General features: G+C 34.3%; 1 protein-coding gene across 1 annotated transcript in view; it reads left to right on the forward strand.

Annotated features, from left to right (window-relative positions):
* Las (lipoyl synthase, mitochondrial) overlaps window positions 1-26,052 on the forward strand; it is a 194,874-nt gene that overhangs the window by 84,461 nt on the left and 84,361 nt on the right. Inside the window, exon 4 of the mRNA XM_090401861.1 lies at window positions 15,254-15,334. Coding sequence (XP_090257987.1) covers window positions 15,254-15,334 — 81 coding nt within the window. The remainder of the gene's footprint in view (window positions 1-15,253; window positions 15,335-26,052) is intronic.

Consider the following 26,052-nt stretch of genomic DNA (forward strand, 5'->3'; position numbering starts at 1 on the left):
TAAGTTGGTAAGGGGTTGTTGTAGGATCTGGAGAAGTTCTACAGAAAATAGTGGGAGATCAGGGGAGAACCAGAGATCATCCCTGGAAACTGTATAAAGAGGGTGTGAGGGGGAGTGAGAAGCAGGTTTTTTTCGTGCAGAGTTGTAAATGATTGGAATGCCTTGCCTGAGAGTGTAGTGTCCGCAAGGAGTTTGAATGTGTCAAGGCACGGTATGATCAGCTGTGTGTGTGATAAAAGGACCTCCCAGATGAGTCTTTGATTCCATGAGGTCTTGGGGTAATAATAATATACACACTTTAGATAAGAATATCTAGATATGTTTACCTTTGAGACGTTATAATTATTACATGTATGATGCTACAATACCAGGAAATGTTTGAAGACATCTTATTCTAATTTAATGAATGTTTTCATGCTACTATATCTGAATTTGTAATGTTATAATATAATATCAGCGGTTTCATATTTCTTACTTCATCCAAACATTTCTTCTGTGGCCTAGCCCTTTTTCTCATTCTCTCGGTTGTTTTTCATCGTGAGATTGTTGCAGTCGTAGATATTGAATATTTGTTGTTGCACCCTTTCATTTAATAGCGGAAGCATTCATATGGTGATTTGGACTCCTTCCAATGAGGTCTTGAAATGTGTGTTATATTTATTAATATGGCACATATACATAATTCTTTGTACTGATTTTATACACATTAAAATATGATGAGAAGATCCACAATTATCACTTGAAAATTTTATAAACGTGATTCTCTTGTATTTCTACGATTTCTGCCTACTACGCTTTTAAAAACATATGCATGTGGAATGGAATGCAGTTCAGGTTATTTCTTGACAACGCTGTTTGGGTTTCAATTTAATTTTTTTTTTTTTTTAATTTATTATATCTGTTTTTTAGCCGAATGTGATAAACTAATAGAAATATTTACGTGTGTCAAAAGAGTATGCTTTACCCCTGACCAATAAACTGACTGTAAGTTTCTTCCTGAACTTCATTTGATACACAACAAAATGCAACATTGCATTTGTAACTAACGTAGTATTTATAAAACTTCAAATAGCATTGGAAATATTTTAGATCTTTCTTAGTGTACTTACGGCTGAATCTGCTTTCTTCTTATATCTCTTAAAAATAAGAATATTGCTTGGTTTGTCGCTGTTTTCTTCTTTCGCCTTTTCTTTTAGCAAGACCTAAGTAGTTATTAATTATGTGTTATTAATCCCGTGTTATTAATTATGATTGTATTCAAAATAATTGCAATGAACGGGAATAGTATTTGATATTATTTTCATATTATGAATGTTAAAATATTTCTGTTTATTTCAACTTCAACGATCTTCCGTCGTCTGTTTCTATGCCTTTAAGTGAAATAACTCTTCCTCCCTTTCAATCTTATTGAGAATGCGGGTTACGTTTTTCTGAAGTTCATTCAAACTAGGTTGAGTTAATTAGCTTTGACGCGAGTAGTAAGTTAAGAAAACTATCTGTAAATTAATGAAAGTTTGTTTAGTTTCTTCGTTATATTTTTGATTAACCTGCGAGTGCAACCACAGCAGTCTATCTGTCTCATCAGAACCGAATATTTCTGCATAAGTAAATCAGCCTGTTATCTCACGTAATATTTATGGTTACACTGAAGTCACTTGACTTTCTAATCACCAGTATTTCAAGTAGCATATTGTAACCTGCTTGTAAATAAAAATTATTTGTTCTCTAGATTTAATTAAAAAAAAAAACGTGTCGCATCATATTAAGTAGATCCATTAATTTACCATTTTTCCTAAGTGAAAATAAGAAATAATTCTCTTACATATTATAACTAAAGCTTTCTATTTAGGAAAGTTTTATTATTAGCGCGAACATGTTAAATAATACAAATTATTTCCTAATTCCGTAAGCCAAATTTGAGATAGTTGGTCAATTTTTGAACTGTTATATTACATCCTAAGTTAAAGTAAGAAATAAAACTGCAAACTCACCTGTTTGTCACTTTATAGTTCGAAGCTCCAAACGTTGAAAAATTAAACAGCTGAGAAGAATTAAATAGACATTTTAAGTTCTAGTAGAAACAGATTCACTTGCCAGAGACAACTAAGCACATAACAAATACTGTGTGCAAATGGGACATTTTATTCTGTCTAGTATTGTTCGATAGTCGATAATAATCACTAATGAGTGATTGTTATTAATTACCTATTGTTGCAGAATAAAGTGAAAATATGATACCGTTCTGTTGCAAACATATAACTTTTTTAATAAATTAAAGACTTAATTCGGTATGTTAGTCAAGTAAATAACTGTTTAATATCCGACTAGTTTCACTGACTAATATCTATCAGCATTTTCTGGGATACACTGGTAAGCAATAGAAAGTAAAAAAAAACTAGGAAACTAACCGACAATTCTAAAAATTATATAAAGTTATCACTGTGAGTGATACAATACGCGTGTCGCAAGTACAACGTTTTATTTGTTGAGATATTTATTGTAATTTTCATGAAAGTTCATTTCTTTTTGGTTAAATGATCTAAGTAGAGTTTTCCATATATCTGGTAGGATTAGGCCTTCATTCTTATTTAAGTTACCTGTTGAACGAACGACTGTAGCAGGTTCTTTGAATGTTCTTCTATGTAGGGCATATGACTCATATCCCATTCAATATTATGGTTGGTAGAGGCAAAGTGTGAAGAAAGGCGTGATATATCTTGTCTGTTATTCCTTACATAGCCTATGTGTTCTTTCTTTCTTGTTTCAAAACTTCTAGATGTCTGTCCGATGTAGATGCCGCATGAACAGAGTATGCTGTAAATTCCGTAAGCCAAAGTATTTGTAGAGAGGATGGCTATCTTTCGGGGGTCTTATAAACTTTTCAAGAGGTTTTGAAGGTTACTCTGATATTGGATGGTTTTAGAAGAAGAGATAATTTTTTGGATTATGGTACTAACAAATGGAATTGTTATAGAGCTGATGTAATAGGTTTCATCTTGTTGTCTTTGTGGTATGTCATTAAAGAGAATCTTGTTGATGAGTCTTGTAGGGTAGCCATTTAGGGATAGATCTCTGGATATTTTCATTAACTCTTCTTGTAAGTCGCCAAGGTCTGTGGTACACTCTATAGCTCTTTTTTTTTAAGCATATGGATAATGCTGAGTTTCTGGGATATGTGGTGAGACGAGTCGAAATGGAGGTAGCGTCCAGTGTTAGTAGGTTTTCTATATACCGACAGGTTGATCCAGAGATCTATCCCTAAATGGCTACCCTACAAGACTCATCAACAAGATTCTCTTTAATGACATACCACAAAGACAACGAGATGAAACCCAATACATCAACTCTATAACAATTCCATTTGTTAGTACCATATCCAAAAAATTAGCTCTTCTTCTAAAACCATACAATATCAGAGTAACCTTCAAACCTATTGAGACCATTCAAAAGTTTATAAGAACCCCGAAAGATAGCCATCCTTTCTACAAATACTCTGGAGTTTATAGCATACCCTGTTCATGCGGCATCAATTACATCGGACAGGCATCTAGAAGTTTTGAAACAAGAAAGAAAGACCACATAGGCTATGTAAGGAATAACAGACAAGATATATCAGGCCTTTCTTCCCACTTCGCCTCTACCAACCATAATATTGAATGGGATATGAGTCATATGCCCTACATAGAAGAACATTCAAAGAACCTGCTATAGTCGTTCGTTTAACAGGTAACTTAAATAAGAATGAAGGCCTAATCCTACCAGATATATGGAAAACTCTAATTAGATCATTTAACCAAAAAGAAATGAACTTTCATGAAAATTACAATAAATATCTCAACAAATAAAACGCTGTACTTGCGACACGCGTATTATATCACGCACAGGGATAACTTTATATAATTTTTAGAATTGTCGGTTATTTTCCTAGTTTTTTTTTTTTTTTACTTTCTATTGCTTACCAGTGTATCCCTGAAAATGCCGACAGATATTAGTCAGTGAAACTAGTCGGATATTAAACAATTATTTACTTGACTAACATACCGAATTAAGTCTTTAATTTATTAATACTAGTGGTCAAGAAAAAAAGGTCATAATATGACTTTTTTATTCCTGGCGTAAAATCCAAATGGAATATTTTGAAACACTTAACTACATGTTATTAAAATAATAACGTGAACATTTTATTTTTGAATTTTCATTAACTATCATCCTGAATCGTCTTTCAGGTCTTATCGTTAATCTCCTTTGTATTATCTTCATTCGCAAGCGTATATTTCCCTCCCTTATTTTTACTAATGTTAGTTCCAAGGTTGGGATAATTTCATTAAATTTGATGTTGCAAAAATTGTCATTTTATCAAATACTTAACGAACGGAAATCATTTAGATCATAATATGGATATTAACATTGGATAAGAACTGAAATATATACAGTATATTTTTTTTTTTTTTTTAAAGCCTAATCATTTTTATGTGGACCAAATAATTGCGTTTGTTTTGCACCAAAATAAAAAGTTTCTGGAAATCATCGTGATAATTCAGTTTGCAGTGTTTGCTATCTTACTACACTTTGTGGACGAACCCGTAGTGAGTAGTGTTAATATTCCTGCTTCCTTATCTTTCATTGTTCTTGGTTTATTCTCCCAGAATTAGTAATAACCCATGATTTTTATCCACCGACATGAATCATTTTCACATTTTAATCTGTTAAGTTGCCACAGACATTTCCCTGAGTAACGAAGTATCCCATTCATCTGCATGACGTACCACATCTTGTCCATTATTCTTAATACCCCCCCCCCCCCAACCCTAAGATTTGTTTAATTTTCAAATGCTTTTAATTTCAGCATCTAAAACAAGTGAGTTTCAGACGGTTCAGCGTTGGGTCATTTGTTTTTAAGTCATCGATGATATAGATCATGAAATTAAAAGTGTGAATGTAGCAGATTCAATCAATTCTACTCGTTCTCTTCCTTAAATGTTTCTCCCATCCACAATGCCAGATTTTTTTCTCCCAGAAGAGAAGTCATTTTCTATCTTAGTCGTAACAGTATTACAAAACATAAATGAGTTTGATAAACAAGACTTGCTTTCAACAAGATCGAGACAAGATTTCTTTATAATGTCACAGGTAAAATATCACTGTATTCTAACCACCAGAACACAATTTTATTCGTTGCAAAGTAACGAAATACTAGGGTGGTCTGAAAAGTTCTTGGCCTCGACCATAAATGGCAACACTATCGGCACTATTTTTTTTTTTCTAAGTTGGTACATCTGTCATAAGCATCTATGTGAAATTGCAAGTCATTCTGTCAACTAGTTTGTTTTATTCAGCCGTCTGAAGCAAAAGTGTTGTCTATATCCCTTGAAATAGATAAAATTGAGTATCGTGCGATTATAAAATTCTTTGTAAAAGAAGGTTTAATTCCAAAAGAAATTCATTCGAAGTTCATAAAAGTTTATGGGCATTCTTCCCCTTCGTTTTCGACAGTTAAGAAATGGGCTGCTGAGTTTAAACGTGGCCGTACCAGCCTTGAAGATGATCCACGTGAAGGACGTCCATAAAGTGTAACAACACCAGAAAAATCATTGATCAAGTGCACGATGTAGTATTGGATGACTGACGAGGCAAAGTGCGTGTAATTGCTCAGACCATAGGCATTTCAAAAGAACGTGTAGGATATATTTTGCATGAAGAATTGCAAATGATAAAGCTTTGCACAAGATGGGTGCCGCGCTTACTCGCAGCAGATCAAAAACGCACTAGCATGAAAATCTCTGAACAGTGCTTGGAGCATTTTTACAAGAATAAAACTGATTTTGTGCGTCGATTTATTTCTATGGATGAGACTTGGATTCACCATTACACACCAGAATCCAAACAGCAGTCAAAACAGTGGATGGAAGCCGGTTGTTCAGCGCCAAAGAAGACAAAGTCGGTTCCATCAGCAGGAAAGGTCATGGCATCGGTGTTTTGGGATGCTAAAGGTATTTTGTTTATTAATTATCTTGAAAAACATTAATACTACGGTTTGTAAAACAATAACCGGGGAATGTTATTCCGATTTTTTAACCAGAGTAAACGAAAAAATTCGTGAGAAAAGACCCGGTTTGTAGAAGAAAAAATCATCTTTCATCAGGACAATGCACCTGCCCACAGAGGTGTTTTGGCAATGCGAAAATTAAGGGATCTGCACTATGAATTGTTGGAACATCCACCCTATTCCCCAGATTTGGCTCCCTCTGACTTCTATCTCTTCCCAAAACTAAAACTCTTCCTTGCTAGTCAGCGTTTTTCTTCGAATCAAAGTTGATTGCAGTTGTAGAGGGGTATTTTGCAGATCTTACTGAGAACCGCTACAGGGACGGGATAATGGCACTGGAGCATCGCTGGAATCAATGTGTTAAGTCTTAAGGGAGATTATGTTGAAAAATAAAAATAATTTTGAAATTATAAATTCGTTTTTTCATTGTTAGGCCGAGAACTTTTCAGACCACCCGCGTAACATTCGCCCTTCTGCTCAACGGAGCCAAACTGCCTCGCCCTGGTCTTAATATACTTTTATACTTGGAAGATTTTATTTCAGTTCATTTGCAGTTATAAGTAAGTGGATTAAAAATATCTCTAATTCAACCATGGGTTATTTATGTTGCACTGTGTTTAAGTTCAAAACACGAAGAATCGATGAATATTAAATTTCTTTCGAGTCTGGGCAAAAGCTCAAAGTTTGCAAACACTTAAAAGAGCATACATCGAAGAATGGGGATGAATATTTTCACCGTCTCCAGGAAAGGGGATGAGACATCGGCGTGTGTTCAGGCCTAGCCACCCTGTTCCATCATAATAAAGTGGTTAGGCCTGAATACACTTCCGTATGAGACCGTCTAACTTAAATTCAAATGAAAATCCTTTATAAAGGTGTTATTCTAGCTCTAGACGGGATTTGAACCTCCATCTTTTCGCACAAAGGGCAACCTCGAAACCAACTGCTCTACGGAGATAACGCATAATTATATCAAATGAATTAAGTAATACTTACTGAGTGTTCGGCTTATTGAATAGCTGAAAATTCTGCAGTTTGAGCGCCCCTCCGTTAACGATGTCACGAACTTCACGAAATACGGAAAGAAAGTCACGAAAAGGGTTGTCCATAAGAATCCATCAATCACGTCTTACAATTGCTATCATATTGAACTGTGGTTTGAACTCATTCTTGAGAAAGGCTCCATTTGGTTCAAATACGAGCATGCTAGTCGACAGTAAAGCAGTTGAATTTGTTGCAAATGTGAATGCATTCAACAAAAAAAAAAAAAATGTAAATGTGCAGTACATTCATAGCGTGGGTGAGCAAAGATGTAGATATTCGTAAACCAGATCTAACGACCAAACGGAAATTATTGGAGGCCTGAAGAGACTTCATAAAAGACGCTCGTAGTGGTCTCGCACAGGATTAATCTACCATTTCTATTAATGTCGCAATGCCACAGAGAGATTCCAACCCAGTGTCTGTTCGTCGGAGAGCTGATACTCTAACTACTCTGCCAACCAGGCCGTCAGATAAAACATCTTGATTTTTTTTAATTATCTTGATATAGGTTTGCAATCCATATATTACATTTATTACGTGATCACCATTCTTGATTCTTGAGAAGTCTTAAGATGGAAAACAGCACAAATGAAAATTCTGAAACTTAATTTTAACGTTTTACATTCGATTACTTTAAACTTTGAAAGCCAGAGATTCACCAGAATTGCGCTGAAAAGGGCACCCATAAATTCCAATCCAGGTTGAAGACACCTGGAAAGGAGGCATCCAGATTATACACATATCGCAACGGATATTAAAGTAATTGTGAAAATTTGACATGTGCGATTCCCTAAAATTCGATTTGTTCAAAGTTCTAAATTGAAAGCTGATGAGTGTAAGGGAATGCAAAAGTTCAGTCAGGTCGCAAAAGGTTTAAAGGTATAACGTGCACCCTTCGTGACCTTAAGAAGCCTTAACGTAATTTTAATGGAAATTCCGTAGAAGAACAATAATTTGGTTCATTCCAATTTGCAAAAGATGCGTAACTGTAATGATAGCCCTAAAGGGTTGGAAATATGATTGTTTTATTAATAAGAAACTTATATTAGAAAGGATTTCATAATTTTCATTAACGAAGGGGACAAAAGAGTCCATTTGTCGGTCAAAGCGGAATATGGAACTTCCTCGTTTTAGTTTTAGCCAATACAACTTAACACGTGTTGAATTGGGTTACTTAAATGACTTGACTCAATCTCCATTTAATCAGAACAGTTTAGTATGTCAGTCATGAAAAATATCGTATGTTATACAGTTTTTACCTTCGAGATTTTAACTTTTTTTTTTTTTAATCATTGAAATTTGTTTGAGGAGAAGAGGAAGATTCTAAAACAGCAGAATCACATTCAAAAGAAGTATGTCTTAAAATGAAACAAAAGCAGTAGAGCATCTGTTTTCCAAATAGATTTTCATCACAGATCTTGATATTTGGATCCAAAATTCTCTTATAATGAATCAATAATAATTACTGAGTATCATTGGCTTCCTCTTGTTTCACTGTCAAGTCTCTGCTGACCATCAATGCCATGACGAAAAGCTATCTTTACAGGGGACCCAGTGTTTAGTATTAGATTAGGTTATTGATCTCATAGGGAAGGCGCAAGGTGGTAATCCAGATATTTCAGTTCCTTCCCCACCCATAAAACAGACAAACTGACCAGTAGAACATACGCAATTAACAGACACAACACCTTGGTGTGCAGCCTGTTTGACCGAGTGTATATGCTTCTGCTTTCCAACTAATAAGCTGTGGGTTCAAATCCTACCACAGCCGATTTTTGATTGTCTTATTAATTCAGTGTGGAGCAGCATCTACGACCTAATCACTTCTTTCAGCAAGGAGTTCACTTCTGAGGCCCTATGGTATTGTGCAAAAGTGGCCATATGGTGTCGATGGACGTCAAATGTGAATAATTAACCATGCACTGATCTTATTGCCTTTGCAATTTTGGCTATAATACCAACCATACAGCAAACAGCGAATTTCGTCATTAATTAATTCATAAAAGATTTTGCCTTCAGAATTTTAAAGATGCCTGATAACATCTTATATTAATTTATCGTTGATTTTGAACCAGTTACTCAATCAAGTTATATTCTAACAAATACAAATAAATAAGGGCATGCTATTCTGAGTTCCGTGAATGTGTTGTGTCACATAAATGAAGCTCCCACAATCATTATTTTTCTGTTGGAATGTTAAATTACATTTCTAGTACATTTATAAATATGTACAATATTGATTTATTCTCCTTTTCATTTCCTTGTACACATTAAATTAACAATATTTGTAAAACATATTAACTGCTTTAATATTTCAAATTTTAGTAATCCCTTAGTTATCTGAAAACAAAAGCATTCATTACAAAAATAAACAATTTTGTATGAGTTGTTGCAGACTTCATCTGGTGTTAATAAAACAGGAGTAGTTAGCAGTTATTGGCTTTTTTCAATAGAGCTGTATTGAGATCTTTGGTTTACGAATAAAATATTAATAAGTTGCAACCTTCTATTACTTTAAAAATCAACCAATGAAGTTAACAATCCAATTTGTCACTACGAATGCCAAATGAACTTTGTGCGAACAAAATACTAGAATGTTTACTTCAGAAATACAATAGAGAAACCCTAAATTGAATGAATCAGTAATTAAGAAGTTATACCAGAGTTGTTAGCATAATTTGGATGATAACTCACTTCAGTTAACAAAATGGGGCAATTGTTAGATCGGTCATGCTTAATTGCATTAAGAGTTTTAATGGTGATTTTACTAATGATAAAATGACTGTGAACTTCTACACATGCATCTTGAATATGCTGCTTGGAAAGAAGTAAACAGACCCCCCCCCCCAATGGGCAAGATGCATCTTGCAATGTAATGAGTCATGTGCTTGTAACCGCTATAAATTGGAAAAATATGATGTTCCCAAGTCATTGCAACTCTGTCCGGGTAAAAAAATTGATGGAGTTGGAAAGAGGCATTGTAACAAGATGCCATGCTGCAAACTTACCTGTTTGGCAAATTTTTGACAAATCGGGCTATCCTAGGTCAGCAATCTGTGAAACCACACTGAGATGGAAGCCCAGGGAAATGATTGCAAGTGCTACCTTCAGTGGATAACCCATCACACTCACAGAACGTGACCATAGGATGCTACAAAGGATAATATGTAAAAATCATTCGTCTGACGACACTTTGATTGCGGAGTTCCAGACATCAATTGGAACACAAATCTGCACAAAAAATTCAGCACTGCACATTTACAAACCCAACATTACCTGAACCCACATGCAGCCTTGTCTTCAGCGGTGCAAAGAATGTGTAAAAAGAGACATGGAAGCTTGGAAAGCTGTGTTATCGAGAGACATGGAAGCTTGGAAAGCTGTGTTATCGAGAGACAAATCACGCTACACCAAGTTGATGGACAGTTGTAGGTGTGACAGATGACCGCTGAACGTCTCCTACTAGAGTGTAATCCCAACTATGAAATTCGGAGGTGGCAGTGTGATGGTATGGTCCTGTTTTTCCTGGTTTGCCCTCATACCTCTGTTTGTGGTGCCATGAACATTGAGAGGTATCTGAATATTCTGGACAATGCAATGCTTCCCAGTTTGTGTCATTTCTATGGAAATGACCTTTGTCACTTTCAGCAAGACAATGCACCGTGTGATAAGACTGGTGCCTTATGTAACTGTGTGGTTTGTGGATATGAATGTTACTGCACTTCACTGACCTCCACAGAGCCATTATCTCAATCCTATTGAACATTTGTCGGATGAACTGGAGCATCAGGTGAGGTCAAAGGACATCCACCCCCACAAAAGTCCAGGACCTCATTACATGCCTCCAGGAAGAATGGTCCAAAATTCCACTGACTGCTATTGTACGCTTGTGGAAAGTATGTCCCCTAGGATTGCTGCAGTCATCACAGTGAAAGAGGTCCTACATCTTATTAAGGTGGGCGGCATAGATTTATGTTCCTCATGCTATGGCATTTGTTGACTTCTTTCCGAGCAGTGTAGCTATATTATGCCGTGCCAAACATCAATAATTATTTTGTTATTTCTTATTGTTTGCTTTTTTTTTGGAATTTGGACATTATTCAGCAATTCTTTGTAATAAATGCGCTTTTGACTATTTTTTGATTAAATGCAAAAGAAAACAAAAAAGAATTTTGATTTCTGTTTTTTAAATATGGATTACAAGTAAATTGCAGAATTATTCGCTTTTTTTTCTTTCTTTCTTGTTGTCTCATGAAATACAATAGCAATCTAGTTTAATTATAGCCTTTCTGTAATTATTATTGCAAATGTAATTTTCCTAGTATATCTTAGTATTCTTTCTTAATAGTCTTTCTTAGTAGTAGTCTTTCCCAGTATAAAAAAGACAAAAATAATAATCTGAGTAATCCTATCCTATCCTTGTCATCCGTCTAGGATAGGTTGAGTCCCCTCCTAATGAGGGGTTACTGGCATATTAATGCGGTCCAGTTCACCACTCCTCTGCTACATCCTCTAAGGGTGATATTCATGACTGTATCCGTGGGTGTTCATGGAGCCAGGTTTGCCTGCTTGCAGGATGAAAAAACCCAGATAAACTGGGGGAGGGGACCCTGCTGTCCATGCCCAAGACTGGCTAACTTGGCTATGGCTGAGGAAGATCCTAAAGCTCCTCACATCGTTGAAAGAAATCAAACCTAGGACATTTCTTATTGTTTGCACTTCGCAATCATATGAAATATGATTGCGAAATGCATAGCCACTAGGCTAACCACACAGACTAAATAATTCAAAGAAAAAATATATCTCGTTCAAGATAAAAATTGCAATTTTTTTTTAATTAAAAATTTAGAAATGTTCTTAATACACCATTTTTAATCTGATCAAAAATTAGAATAAATAGGGAATGAAAATTTATTCAGCAAAAGATTAAAGGCTTTTGTTATCATTATTAGTGGCGATCGTTCATTACACAGATCTAGCTTCCTACTTATCTCCAAAATAATTGCAACCAGCTGATTTTATGTCTCCAGATATAAAATCAGACTGAAGTTTCTTAAAAGTTAACAATAACTTTTCTAGTTATCTCCAAAATAATTGCAACCAACTGATTTTATATCTCCAGATATAAAATCAGACTGAAGTGGATTATTCTTAAAAGTTAACAATAACTTGAATTTGTTCTTCCCTTCTTTGATGCAATTTTGTCATTTTTTTGCCAAACTTACTGCTCTTAGTGACTTATGAAAGCCCTGCTTCCCCCCCCCCCCTCTCCTCAACACACTATAATCGTGAAAACTTTGGCACCAACATTTTCCAAAGACATTTTTGTTGCTTTGTTTCATTTCGTATCAGGTATTTGTGCTTGGACATACAATGAAGGATTTTGCATTGTGGTCACTCCAGAATTACTTTGCAGTGTGCTGTCAGATGAATTTCTACATTATTTCATCATATCCTTTTTTATATGATTTTTCCCATTAAAATTCTGTTGAATTTTACCATAAATGGAATCACCGTACCATATAAGTGACAACTTATTCTTTAGCAGAAACAAAATCTAACTCATTCCCGGAACACAAGAAGTGTTTAATAAAGTCTCCTTTATTTTAACTATTAATTGTATGGCTAAGTCCTGTTAATGCCTATTTGGGAAAATTCTCTAAAAACTAAATGATCACCTAATTTTTTATTCCCTTTGGCTCTCAATTATTATTCTGTCATAAGTAGCTTATGGTAGAACAATAATTATGTCACTGTCCTATCATAATTTGCTAAAACAGTCATAGAAATAAACAGACATGTGCATAATTTCAAGTAGCAGTGAATATATTTATGTAATGAATTCATTACATAAATTCATTACATAAATATAGATAGTCCAACTGAGAATTTAATATTCTGATATGAAATAAATGTTCTTTGGTATACTAAGAATTGCATCTCTTCATCTCACCTTTCATAGTCCCACTCTAATTTAAACCCATTTATTTGTCACTCACTTTCCAGATTTCTCAGTGGCATACTTTATGTCTGTAAATATGTTTTCTCTTGGTCAATAAATAGGCATAACTTTCACGTAGAAAGACTATTTCTGAGGAGAATTAAATTTGCCATTGCAACTATGATAATATATAATTAAACGAATCAAAACATGTTAGGCTGTTTTTAATAAATCCATATTTATTAAAACTACCATCATCCTGTATACTATTTTAAAAATATACCTAGAAATCATTATAAAAAAAAAACAATATATTCTCCCCCCCCCCCCTGTGCCCTCTTAGACTGTTGTATTTCCATGCTTGATTATGAAATGTTGCTCAGAAATATTGTTGCTTTTCAATTTTCCATGTAGTTTTGTTTGATTAGCATCTCCTAGGCATTTTATATTTTTGTTATGTTTATGTTAAAATATAATATTTCTGTCAAAAAAATTATATTTTAAAATTCGCAATACTAAGGTAATTGGTATATGGAGGATACTAATCTTAATTTATATTATTTCAAACTGTTTTGGTCATAAAACGTCCCAATCGTCGCTAAATAAGGACATTTAGTTTTACAAAAGAAAAATAATCAAATTTCATTTAAATTTGTCAAAGAAGCTTGCCTTGATTAAATTCTATCTAGCATTGTCCAATCATAGGGGGTTAGGGGCACTGACTCCCTGCACTGTTCAAAAACTGCATATAACTATTGACTCCCCAAAAACTTAACTACTAATAGTCTATTGTTGACCAGAAGCCTTACCAATAACATAAACAGTCGATTAACACATTTTGTATGGCGTGTATGCATGATATACTATATTCTTACAATAAAGTAAACTAGAGAAATGAAATTGTTATTAAAGAAAATCAAGAGGAAGTGAAAACACATTTGCTGTAACTTACTGTATTTATTGATACGGTAAGTTTACATCATCTGTTTACAAGATGAATCGTCTGTCTGTCAGCCTACATCAATATTACTATAATGACATGACACCTGGAAGAGTCCAAAGACTCATTGAGGGAGGGCACCCACTCCACAACTTCCATCTCCACCAACTACAGCAGACCGCAACTACCATCATCCACACCAACACCATCTACTGCCCATCACCACTAGTATTTCCACAGACAATCATAAACATTCATGCCCACAGCAGGATTCGAACCCACAGCCTTTTGGCTGGGGAGCAGATACGCTAACCACTCTGCCAACCAGGTTGGTGTATATTGTCATATATGATACAAAACATTGTATATGTCATACGTATTATTAACACTAGACATCAAAAATGTAAAGATAATCTGAAAAATAAATTCATATTTATTTACAGGTATAACGATTCATGTATTGATAACAAAGCAGCAGTATGATTGCTTTATGGTAGCCTAGCGCAATTGATTTGATTGCTTAGCAGTAGCCGAGCCTATACACAAATGAATGCATCGTTATAAAATTTTTATTTCATGCTAATTAATTTAACTAATTAATAACAGTTGATTTTGTGCAGTTATGATTTAATACTGCATCCTTACGTTTGTTTACATTTCTCTCGAATGCAAATGACCATGTATGGTCTGTAAGTTTTTGTGTGCATAAGTTTTGATAAATTTTAACTTTTTATAATAGATTTGTGTATACTTTATGGTAATAAATGATAAAATAGACTGGTATCTACATATATTTTATGCATTCATGACACACCTAACTTTTTCTTAATTTTTTTCAATATATCTAGGCTACGCAGTTCATCTGTGAGATTTTTTTAAATTGTCGCAAATCTCCAAAAATTTTTCAAATATATTTATTAAAAAAAAACCTCATATAAGTGGAACCACACAATTCAAACCTGCGTTCTTCAAGGGTCAACTCTATATTTCTATTTAAATAAATTGGTAAAAACTTTTCTAATGGTTTATTGGTAATATGAAGCAATGGTTTAATGCTTCTACTATTCTTAGTCTTTTCTATGATAATAAAATTTTCATGACCTTGAAATTACATATATTATTTTGAATTCATTAAAAATAAAAGTAATAGTGAAAAGCATAATGAATATTTTATGACCTTGGACATAATTTTTTATACTTTGATTGGTTAAAATTTGTCTGTTATCTGAAACTGATTAATTGTGTTTAAAGAAATTAAGATGAAATTTTTAATTTTCTGTAGGTATGTGAAGAAGCTAAATGTCCTAACATTGGTGAGTGTTGGGGTGGAGGAGAACATGAAACGGCTACAGCTACAATTATGGTAAAGCACATTAAAATAATATTGCTTAAGGTTTTTGTTCCTTTGACAAAATCAGATACCTTTTATAAACTTTTAAGTTGTACCTTTAACTTTTTTTAACCTCCTCAAGGTCTTAGGAGTTTTAAAAAAAATGCCCTAACAAAATAATTTGTGTAGCACTATTTTATTAAGAACTCCACTGAAGAAAGCGCAAAATGTAAAAAGCGTGATTCTGCATTACTGTATTAAGACTGGTCAAGCTCAGAGTTCAAACAAACATATGAAACAAGAACTACCACTATTCAAGACAAATCGAGAACAGAACTTCCAACTTGAATTTATTTAATTCACCAAAACCATTTTCTTCTCTTGAATTGGAAAAAGTATTTTCTGCAGCAGGTTTATTTATAACCAAGTTGAGAACTTAGTGATAAAAGTATCAATTGTTTATGTTTTCTGAGAAACTTTGTTAAAAATTTTGATTGACTTTAAATATTTTAAGATAAATATTTTTTTTAAATAATTTAAGGTAAAAGAAAAGAAATTTGATGAATTTTATTTTCGCATTGCTAAATACTTTAAGAATGAACGTTGTTGAGATAGAAGGTTAAAATAATTTTATTATCATTATTACCCCAAGACTCTGTGGAGTCAAAGAGTCATCTAGGAGGTCCTTTTATCATACATACAACTCAACATACTGTGCCTTAAACACATACTCAAATTCTCTGCAGACACCACACTATTAGGCAAGGCATTCCAGTCATTCACAACTTGCATGCAAAAAACCTGCTTCTTGCTCCCCTGCTCATACCCTCCTTATACAGATTCCAGGGATGACCTCTGGTTCTCTCCTGATCTCCCACTGTTTTCTGTAGAACCTCTCCAACATTGATCCTATAACAATCCCTTACTGACTTGTAGGTCTCTATCATATCTCTCCTCTTCCTCCTATCCACTAGACTCTGTAAATTGCATCTCCTCAACCTTTCCTCATATTCAACATTCCAGAGGTCAGAAACTACCTTAGACAGTGGCCTTTCCAACATCTCTTCGTCCTTTTGAAAACCACGTGACCATATCTGTGCACAGTAGTCCATATGTGGCCTAATCAAAGCCTTATACAATGGAACAAGAGTCTCCCTACTTCTACAAGTCAGTGTCCTCTGCATCATTCCCAGAAGTCTTTGTGTTGTCCTCATAATTTTGGCAATGTGTCCCCTAAATTTCAGATTCTTGTTCACTATCACCCTAAGATCTCTTATTTCCTCCACTTCCAACAATATATCCCCACCAAGCACAAATTCTATATCCCATCTTTGTTTCCCAAATTTTAAAACCTTACATTTTGCAGCAATGAATTTGAATGGCATTCCCATGCCCATCCACTCAATCTGTTCAAGTCTTCGTGTGAGGCCACAACATCTGCTCTTTCTCTTCACAGTTTGTCCTAACTTTGCATCAACTGCAAACAACTGAATATCCCCATCCAAATTTTTGCCAATATCATTAACATACAGGTTAAACAGCAATGGACCTAAAACAGACCCCTGAGGCACACCACTAGTGACTTTCCTCTTCCTAGATATTGCTTCCCCATACACAACTTGCCAGTACCTATCATGTATGCAGTCTACGATCCAATGCACTAATCTAATATGCAATCCCATCCGCTCTAGTTTGACTATTATCTTATCATGCGGTAATCTATCAAAAGCTTTTGCGAAATCTAAGCATGTTACTGTGTATCCCTCTCCTCTGTCCAAGGAAACCATCACCTTATTACAATAAGTAAGTAGATTACTAAAACATGACTTCCCTTTAGCAGATCCATGCTGTCCATCAAAGGTTCAACAATACCATTGTTGTCAACCCGATTCTGGATCTTAGTTCTCATCAGCTTCTCCAACAACTTAACCACAACATCTGACACACATAGGCCTATAATTTGATGCTTGAATTCTATCACCTACCTTATGAAGCAGCACAATCTTGCCCTCCTTTCACTCCTTTGGAACTTGACCCAGTGCAAGACTCATATTAAAAAAATATGTCAAGGCAGATGTCAACTCTTGCCTTTCCTGATGCATGATAACAATTACATTATTTATGACAAATAATACATATCCACAAGATTTTGTAAATACAGTGCAAGCATTACAATGTATAAATGGTCATCTGTGCATAAATAATTAAAATTATCCCAGTCTCAAAGGATATCACCAAGTAATAAAACATTTACTGTTCTTTTAATATACCACTATTTCTTGGGAATTCGTGGAATTAGCTTTTTTTTTCCCAGGAATTCCTGTGATGAAGTAAGCTGCATACAAAGAGAAACCCTAGTCTATCTCAATATTATTAATTTATAAGTTAAATAACTATGGCTCAAGTACAGAACACTGTAATACGTCACTAGTGACCTTCATTCTCATGAACTCATCTCTTCCATACACCACTTTCTGATACCTGTCAGTTACCTGCTCTGCTATTCAATTTAATAGATTTTTTTTGCATGTGTAATCCTGTCATTTGCCATGTCAAGATTTAGAAGTATTTTGGTATATCCATTCTTCCTTACCTAGCTGTCACTCTGTTATAGAACATGAACAGATTGCTGAAACAAGACTAATATTTAACAAACTCATGCTGTTTTCTATAGAGGATCCTAGCTCCACCATGGTATATTGGAATTATCTTGCTCTCCTTCCATTTGTTAGAAATCTTACATGTGCTGATACTCAGTCTGCCTACTAGCTATGACATGTTTATCATCCACCAAAATATGAATGTAAAGCATATGATAGAATTGAAGAAACATGGATAAAAAATGCAAATCATCAATTATTTCCATTAAGAGGGGTGATAATCCTTCATACTTCACTGGATTAACTTGCTCTAATAGTAGCATCTCAGAGCAATGCTACTGAGAGCATAACATGTTTAGGTTTGCTTTAATTTTAAATATACAGATATGAAATAGTCTAAATGTACACAACGTATTTTTATATTTCTAGTTCTTTTATCACATAACTGTAGTTTGTTGCTAATGGCAAGACGAAATAAGAGAGACTTCCATTCTGTAACAGATTATTTTTTTATCTCTGAAAATGAAATGACCATTGATGGGATAAGAAAAATTGTTGCAATGATTTACGTCAATCAATCTTTTAAATAAATATTTTTATCTGATGGAAAAAGCAATGTCAGAATCAATTTCTTTTTGTTAATTTTGCTTAATTATTCTTAATTGTAGCATTTTGAAGAGTTACATTCATCCAAGTTTTAAAGAATCCATTGTTTGTTCTAAATTTTCTTTATTGTTTATTCATAGTATTAGTCTCTCTATGTTCACTGGGCATCTACAGATGCCGTATGGTCACTCTGATGCTCGGTGATGTTCCGCACCAGGCCTCGCCATGTAGTCCTGTTGTTTGCTTTTCTGGCAGCCTCAACTCTCTGAAGATCAGTCACTCCACACACGCCATCCATCCATCTCATTGATGGTCTACCCCTGCCTCTTTTTCCAGGAGCTTTACCTTCTATTACTGTTCTGAGACGTCCTCCTTCCATCCTTTCTGTGTGTCCAAAATATTTTAACTTTCTTCTGTCAATATCCTTAAGAAGCCTTAAAGTTCTACTAATCTTTTCTAACACTCATTCATTTGTACGCCTTTCAGTATATGATATCCTCAACAGCCTTCTGTAACACCACATCTCAAAAGCAGATATCCGTTTCTTATCTGACTTCTTTAGGTTTCAAGTCTCGCATCCATAAGTCGCTGTTGGAAAAACAACTGCATTTAAAATCCTCAACTTTGTTCCCATGGAGATAGATCCATCCTTCCAGATTTTAAACATGTCTCTGACTTTTAGCCATTCCTAACCTTTTTCTGACATCTTCTGAACAGCAATTCTTCACATTAATAATGGATCCCAGGTACTCAAACTTGCTGACTTCCTCAATTCTTTCTCCATTAAGGTACACTTGTTTCTCAAGAGCTTCTCTGTTTGTTTTTCCTTTGAGAACCATGATCTTTGTCTTGCTAGAATTGAGTTGAAGTCCTCTGTTATTACTGATCTTGTTAACTTTGTTAAGAATTAGCCCTAGTTCTTCCATGTCATTACAAAGGAGTACTATATCATGAGCATACCTCAGATTATTGATCAATCTACCTCCTATCCTAATTCCTGTCCTGAGCTCATCCAATGCTTCACGCATGATGTCCTCTGCATATATACTAAACAAGTGAGGAGAAAGTAAACATCCTTGTCTAACTCCTTTTCCAACTTGAAGCCAGTCAGTCAATCCAACACATGTTCTTACTGTGACTTCTTGTTCCTTATACAAGTTGGCTATCAACCTGATAGTGTGTTGAGGAAAACCCATTCTTTTCATTACTTTCATTAGTATTAGTTACAAGTCAAAATCGCTTCACAGAAAGATTGATGCATATACTTTTTTTTTTCCTATCAAAAAGAAAACATAATTGTTTGTTTTGTTTTCAATATCACAACATTAAGAGGAATTGAAACCCCCCGCCCAAAAAAAAAAAAAAATAGCACAAAAATAGTGAAAAAAGAATCTTACCCACTGTCTTGGAAATATATGAATGAAATTTGAAAAAATATCCTGTTCCACAAAGCAGACAATATTGTATATTTTAAAAGATATATATTTAATGATAATTTTGCTATTAATTATGTAGCATTTTTTAAGTAACTTTTATTATTATTTTACACAAACAAGCAAACAAACAAAAATGTATAGGCATTGCTCTCAAAGTGAAGAACATTATTAATTCTCTTGTAAACAGTTCAGAAATACTCTATAATAATAATAATAATAATAATAAAATTGAATATAACTATTCAACTTTTTTTATGTCTTTCCCCTTCCCCACAGAAAAATAGTTGAACAGTTATGTTATATGGTTGTACTGTTTTTCTTTTTTAATATATCAGATCAAATGATACAAAGGTAATTGTATCAGATGTTTTATAATTTTTTGATAATAAAATCAAATCTGATTCTTATAAATTCGAAATTATATGGTCTTTGGAGTGATTAGGTAGAATGAATTTGGACAAAAATATTGTATATTGGCCTACAAATAAATATCAGCTTGTCTATTTAGAATCAATCAAAAGGATGAAACAAATTTCTGCTATGCACAAGACTTCTGTTTGGGGCGCTTTAGTGTGCATTCTGAAAAGTGTTCTTTCTTTCTTTCTTTTCTTCGGTAGTAGTGAGTAATCTTAGCTTTCATTTTGGCATTTGGAAGGGCAGAAAGGATTATTAGCTAGGTGCACCTAAGATTCTGATTTCAGAAATAATGGCAACAATCAAAAGTTTTAAGTGTGTAGGGCTTCTTTTGAGAGGGGGAAAAAGCAGCAAAATTCAAAACTAGCTTTATTTATGGCAAAAATATAAACAATTTTTTCTATATGGTAAATTATAACAGGAAATCTATATGTAAAAATTAAACGAATTTGACTGTTTTCCATCCCCTAAAACAGCTGATGCCATTTCTGATGGAAAATGAAATAGGGACTGGAATAATCAGACCACAGAGAAATAGTTCAGTTTTAGAAGCATTCTGTTTCAGCAGACACAGCAGTGTTATTATTTTATTTCTTTTCTTGAAAAGCGAAATCAAGTAGTAGATTTTAGATACTGAAATGTGAAACTCTTTCTTTGAAAAATTTCAAAAAAAGTAGGAAATTAAAGTAGTAATAACTTGATTCTTGGCACAGAGAAGGGAAGAATATAATTGGAATACTCTCAAACAAAAATTTTGAATTAATTTGAATATGATATACTTCAGACATTTTCACCACATATATTTATATCAATTAAGAATTGGATACCATCATTGAAATGAGCATTCTAAAAAAAAAAAATCTCTTGCTATATTAATATAAGGATTTTCTGAAACAAGGTTTCATGTTTTGGCTCAGTCATGTCTGACTTCAAATATTTTGTCATCCTCACCTTCTAAAAATGTACAAACAGGTATGTCATTTAAATTATTATTTCAATATAAATTAAACATTTTATATTAGCCATTTAATTTAGCCTCTGGTTGGAGATATGAGGTATCTCCATTACCTAATAAGCTTTGCTATTTTTTGTTATCATCTTCATCTCTTGCATTTTCAAAAAGCAAGTAATACAATTTAACATCTTTTGTTCATCTAGGCTGGAGGACTTAATAGTATCAAGGCTATTAAGTATTTTTCTGATGTCCTTCTGTCGAAAGATTAGTGGAGCAAAAAAACTATAATTCTGTTTTAGAATTTTTGCAAGAATATGGGAATAAAAAAAAAAGATTGTCCAAATCACATTTATTTCAATAAATGTTATTTAAAAACTTTTTTTTACAAATATTTAGCAAAATTATTTTTACACTAACATATGAAAATTTCATCATAACCATAAGAAGGCGACTTGGAAAGAAGGCCATGATACTACACTTGATTGAATGTCTTGGAAATATCAAGAGCAACCACATGAGATTCTCCAAATCTTTCCCTGCCCTGGGTCCAACCTGGGTGGGTAAGATTAGTGGGTAGGTCTGCTGTAGAACAAGTGGAATCCATATTGGTGATCGCTAATTAACTGATGGGTCTCTTGGTAATAAAGAACCTGGTTGTTGATAACTTTATCCATCACTCACAAGCGTACTGAGGGTGGGGACAGTGGGATGATAGTTTGATAGCTGACTTTTATCTCTTTTATCACTTTTTTTTTGAGAACAGGCTGGATAAAAGTTTGCTTCCATGTTATTGGATAATTGCCAGATAAATAGTGTAGCTTGTAAAGGCAATGCATTAATTCTGAATCATTCGATCTTAGTAAAATTAGAGGGATACCATCTAGGCTGGAGGACTTAATAGTATCAAGTCTATTAAGTATTTTTCTGATCAGAGGAAGCATAACTTGGAGTGGTTTGTGGAAAAGTAAGGAGAGATTTATTTTTGTCATATAAACAAGTATTAAACGAAAAAATTAATGCCAAGAGTTCTACCTTATCTTTAGTAAGTGTTGTTATTATTCCACCAGAATGAGATAGAAGCAGAAACACAGTAGGTTAGATATTTTGCCCAACAGCCTTCTTAAGAAACTAGCGGGCATGATTGTCCTTTGAGTAGAAAACAAACTTGGTGCATTTAGCCTTTACATTTGGATAAGTCGCATGAAGGCAAAAAAAAAAAAAAGTATACATCTAAGAAAAGAATAAGTACCAAGAAATCTGCTACCAAAAATGGGTTAGATGATTTGTTGGCACATTGCAATTTAAATTTTGTGTGTAGATTTGATTCATCGTTGTAGATGATAAGTAACAGAGGAAATATTGTACAAAGTGAGACATGCTGTTCTTTGGCTCAGGCTGTCAACAATTACATGCATGTTTACTAATTTTTGAGTGTTTATTAAGCTGCCTGAACATGGATGATTAAATTCTCTGAAACTGTCTTTATGTTTCTTATTCTACTATCACGACATGGCTATTTTGAGTTTCTCTTCTCTGCTTCCTAATGGCTGATCTTTTATTACAAGTTTTATTATGATATAATTATGTAATGAACCTCCATAGCTCAGACATTTATGGCATTGCCCTTTGATTGGAAAGATCTTCAGGAATGTGAAGAACCTTTAAGATTCTTCACATTCCTAGAAGATCTTTCCTATAAGACTGGCCTTCACTTTTCTAGGTCTTTCCATATGAAATTGCCTTCAGCTTTTCAGATGGAGATGAGTTAGCAAGTCTCATATGGAGATGGCAAGGTTTTCTTTTCTTTTGTTTTCCTATAAGGCAGATGAATGTGCGTGTGTCAGTTTAATGTAACTAAATGTGAGGTCTTGACATGGAGGGAACAAGGGACCTTATCTTGGGGTGACGATTGATAGAAATTTGAAGTTTAAGGAGCATATCACAAAGTTGGTGAAGGTAACCTAGAGGATCCTGCAATACTGAGAACACTGACCAACTGAGATAGAAGAGTTCTGGTTCCATTGTATAAAGAGTTCTTTTGTATGGTACATCAAAAGAAAGAGCAAGGACAAGGAGCCATTCCTGGAAATTATGAATGGAAGTAGTGAGTAAGAGAATGAGTAGGTTTTTTTTTTTTTTTTTTTTTTTTTTTTTTTTTTTTTTTGCATGGAAGGTGTTTGGACCTTTGAATGCATTGCCTGATAGGGTAGTGAGAGCACTAACAGTGACTGAGTGTAACGAATGGTATGATAAACTTCATGTGGTTTAAAATGGGCCTCCCACAATGAGCGTAATGACCCTATGGAGGTCCCAAATAATAATAATAATACCAATGTTTCTAAGAAGCCATGTTACTTGGACATGACAGGCAGTTATGCTTGACACATTGAGGCAGATGAGATAATTATGTAGTAAACCATGTTTAAATCATAATATTTTATGTTTTGTCAGTATACTGAATATAATTAAGTTTATTTCATTGAATTTTTAACAGAATTTTTTTTTCATTAAAAAAAGAAACAGACTTCTAAATATTATTCTAGTTTTCTGTGAGATCAAAACTTTGGTGGTGCAGCAATTATTAATGTTGTTAGAAGTTTTCAATATTCATACTGATAACCAATGAATAAAATAGTGCATTTAAAAAATACGAATTTTGAAGCATGATGAAATGGATAATAAAATAATTGTCTTGATAAGGGGCCATCTCTTTTGCTCACTTTTCTGACTAAAGTGACTGTATTTAAAAGTAGTAACTGATGTGCATTATTCTACATTCGTATGCAATTACTGTTGTAGTGAATTCTCTCACTGTACCAACTATTCCAGAGCTCCATAATAGTTATAAAGGAAATTGGCTATTATTATTATTATTGTCATTATTATTATTATTAATTAACACCAGATCTCCATGGAGTCTAAAGACTCATAGTGGGATGCAAACACTGTTGTACACAAAGCCCATCAAACTGCTTCAAACTCATTCAGTATCTGCATTCCCCACAATGCATTTCACTCACCAACCACTCTCCATACAAGAACCTACTCCTTATACCCCTGCTCACACCCTCCTTATACAACTTCCAGGTATGTCCCCTTGTTCTGTCCCCTTCCCTCATTCTACAAAAAGTTTCTTCCATATTAACCTGGTAACAATCCTTTACTAACTTAAATATCTCAGTCATATCCTCTCTTCCTCCTATTCACAAGGCTTTGCAAACTGCATTCCCTAAATCTGTCTTCATATTCCCTATCCCAAAGACCAGTTGCAACCTTAGTCAGTCTTCTCTGGACCCTTTCTAAGATATCCTTATCACCATGAAAAACAGGGGACCAAATCTGTGCACAATAATCCATACAAACGTCCGATCAAGGTGTTATACAAGAACCTCTTTATTTCTACAGTATGGCACAAAAAAAAAAAAAAAAAGTACTGAATAACTACAATAATATATGTTATGAACTAAATGGATTTATTAACAAAAAAAATATATGTTTACACATGATAATATGTACATCCACAATTATCGGAGGAATCTTGGTGGAATAAAGCATTAACGACTGTAGATTACGTGCTCGAAATGGACACCTTGTCTTTCAAGACAGGTTTCATAGTGCATACGAAGGTTCTCTGTCAAGAACAAGGTTTGGGACATCTGCTGAACATGTCATGTAATTTTAACCCTTAGTTCATCAAGGTTTGAAGGCAGGTCATGGTGGAATACCTATTCCTTCAGCATACCTGAAGTTAAATGGAGGCATCAAGTGATGTGAGATCAGGAGAGCAGGTATGGGAATTCTGTGAGCTTCCTGGGAAAGTGTTCTGGTAAATAGGCTCTAGAACCACGTGATGTGTGACAGTTTGCTTCGTACTGTTGGAATACCTGTGCACAAAATGGAATGTTTTGTGCACGGCATAACCTATGCAAATCCTGGATTAATGGAACCAACACATTCTCGATGAGCATTCACTATTCAAGGTCACGGTTACACCATCCTCTTCAATGAAGTAGGGCCTAATTATGCTATGGCTGGAAACCGCACACCATGCAGTGACCTTCTCACTGTGAAGAGGTTTCTCTTGGAGAAATTCAGGTCTCAAGAAACCAAGAAGCCTGTAGGTTTGTCTGTTTACATGAAATGCGCTTTGTCCGAGAACCAGACATTATGGAGGAAGGACAGATCTTCATAGACATTGGCCAGCATGCATGCACAGTATTCCCACCGTGCAGTGTAATCTGTTGCTGTCAAATACTGACCCACCTGAATGACATATAAAAAGGTCCCTCATATCCTCTGTAGTGACAAACTTGGTATCCCAAGTTTTACCACTGTTGGACATTGACTGCATTTCTGAGACTGTAACATTTTCTCCAGTACATACCCATGATTCTCATTTGTGTTAACATTTCCTTTTTTCCTCAAATGCCCTTTGCAATTGCATCAGAACACTCCCTGTATGTCAGAACCACTCAATTATGGCAGCAATGACACTATTGCTTGGGGTAATAGCATCATCATCATTGTAAGCAATTTGTTCATTGGAAACATTAAACAAACTGCTCACAAACATGTCATTGGCTTGAGCCATTTGCTTTACCAGCTCCACATGAACGAAAATAATGCTCAACAGTAGACTTTGTTTTCTTCCAACATCAACACCATTGCTATAGATAAATGTCATGGCATAGTAATGGGATTAAGAATGAAATCTGAAGTGCCTTCTTCCAGATTTCATTC

Source organism: Typopeltis vanoorti, chromosome 12, assembly GCF_054136105.1.
Source record: "Typopeltis vanoorti isolate ZY-2024b chromosome 12, IOZ_Tvanoo_1.0, whole genome shotgun sequence".
NCBI classification, from domain to species: Eukaryota; Metazoa; Arthropoda; class Arachnida; order Uropygi; family Thelyphonidae; genus Typopeltis; species Typopeltis vanoorti.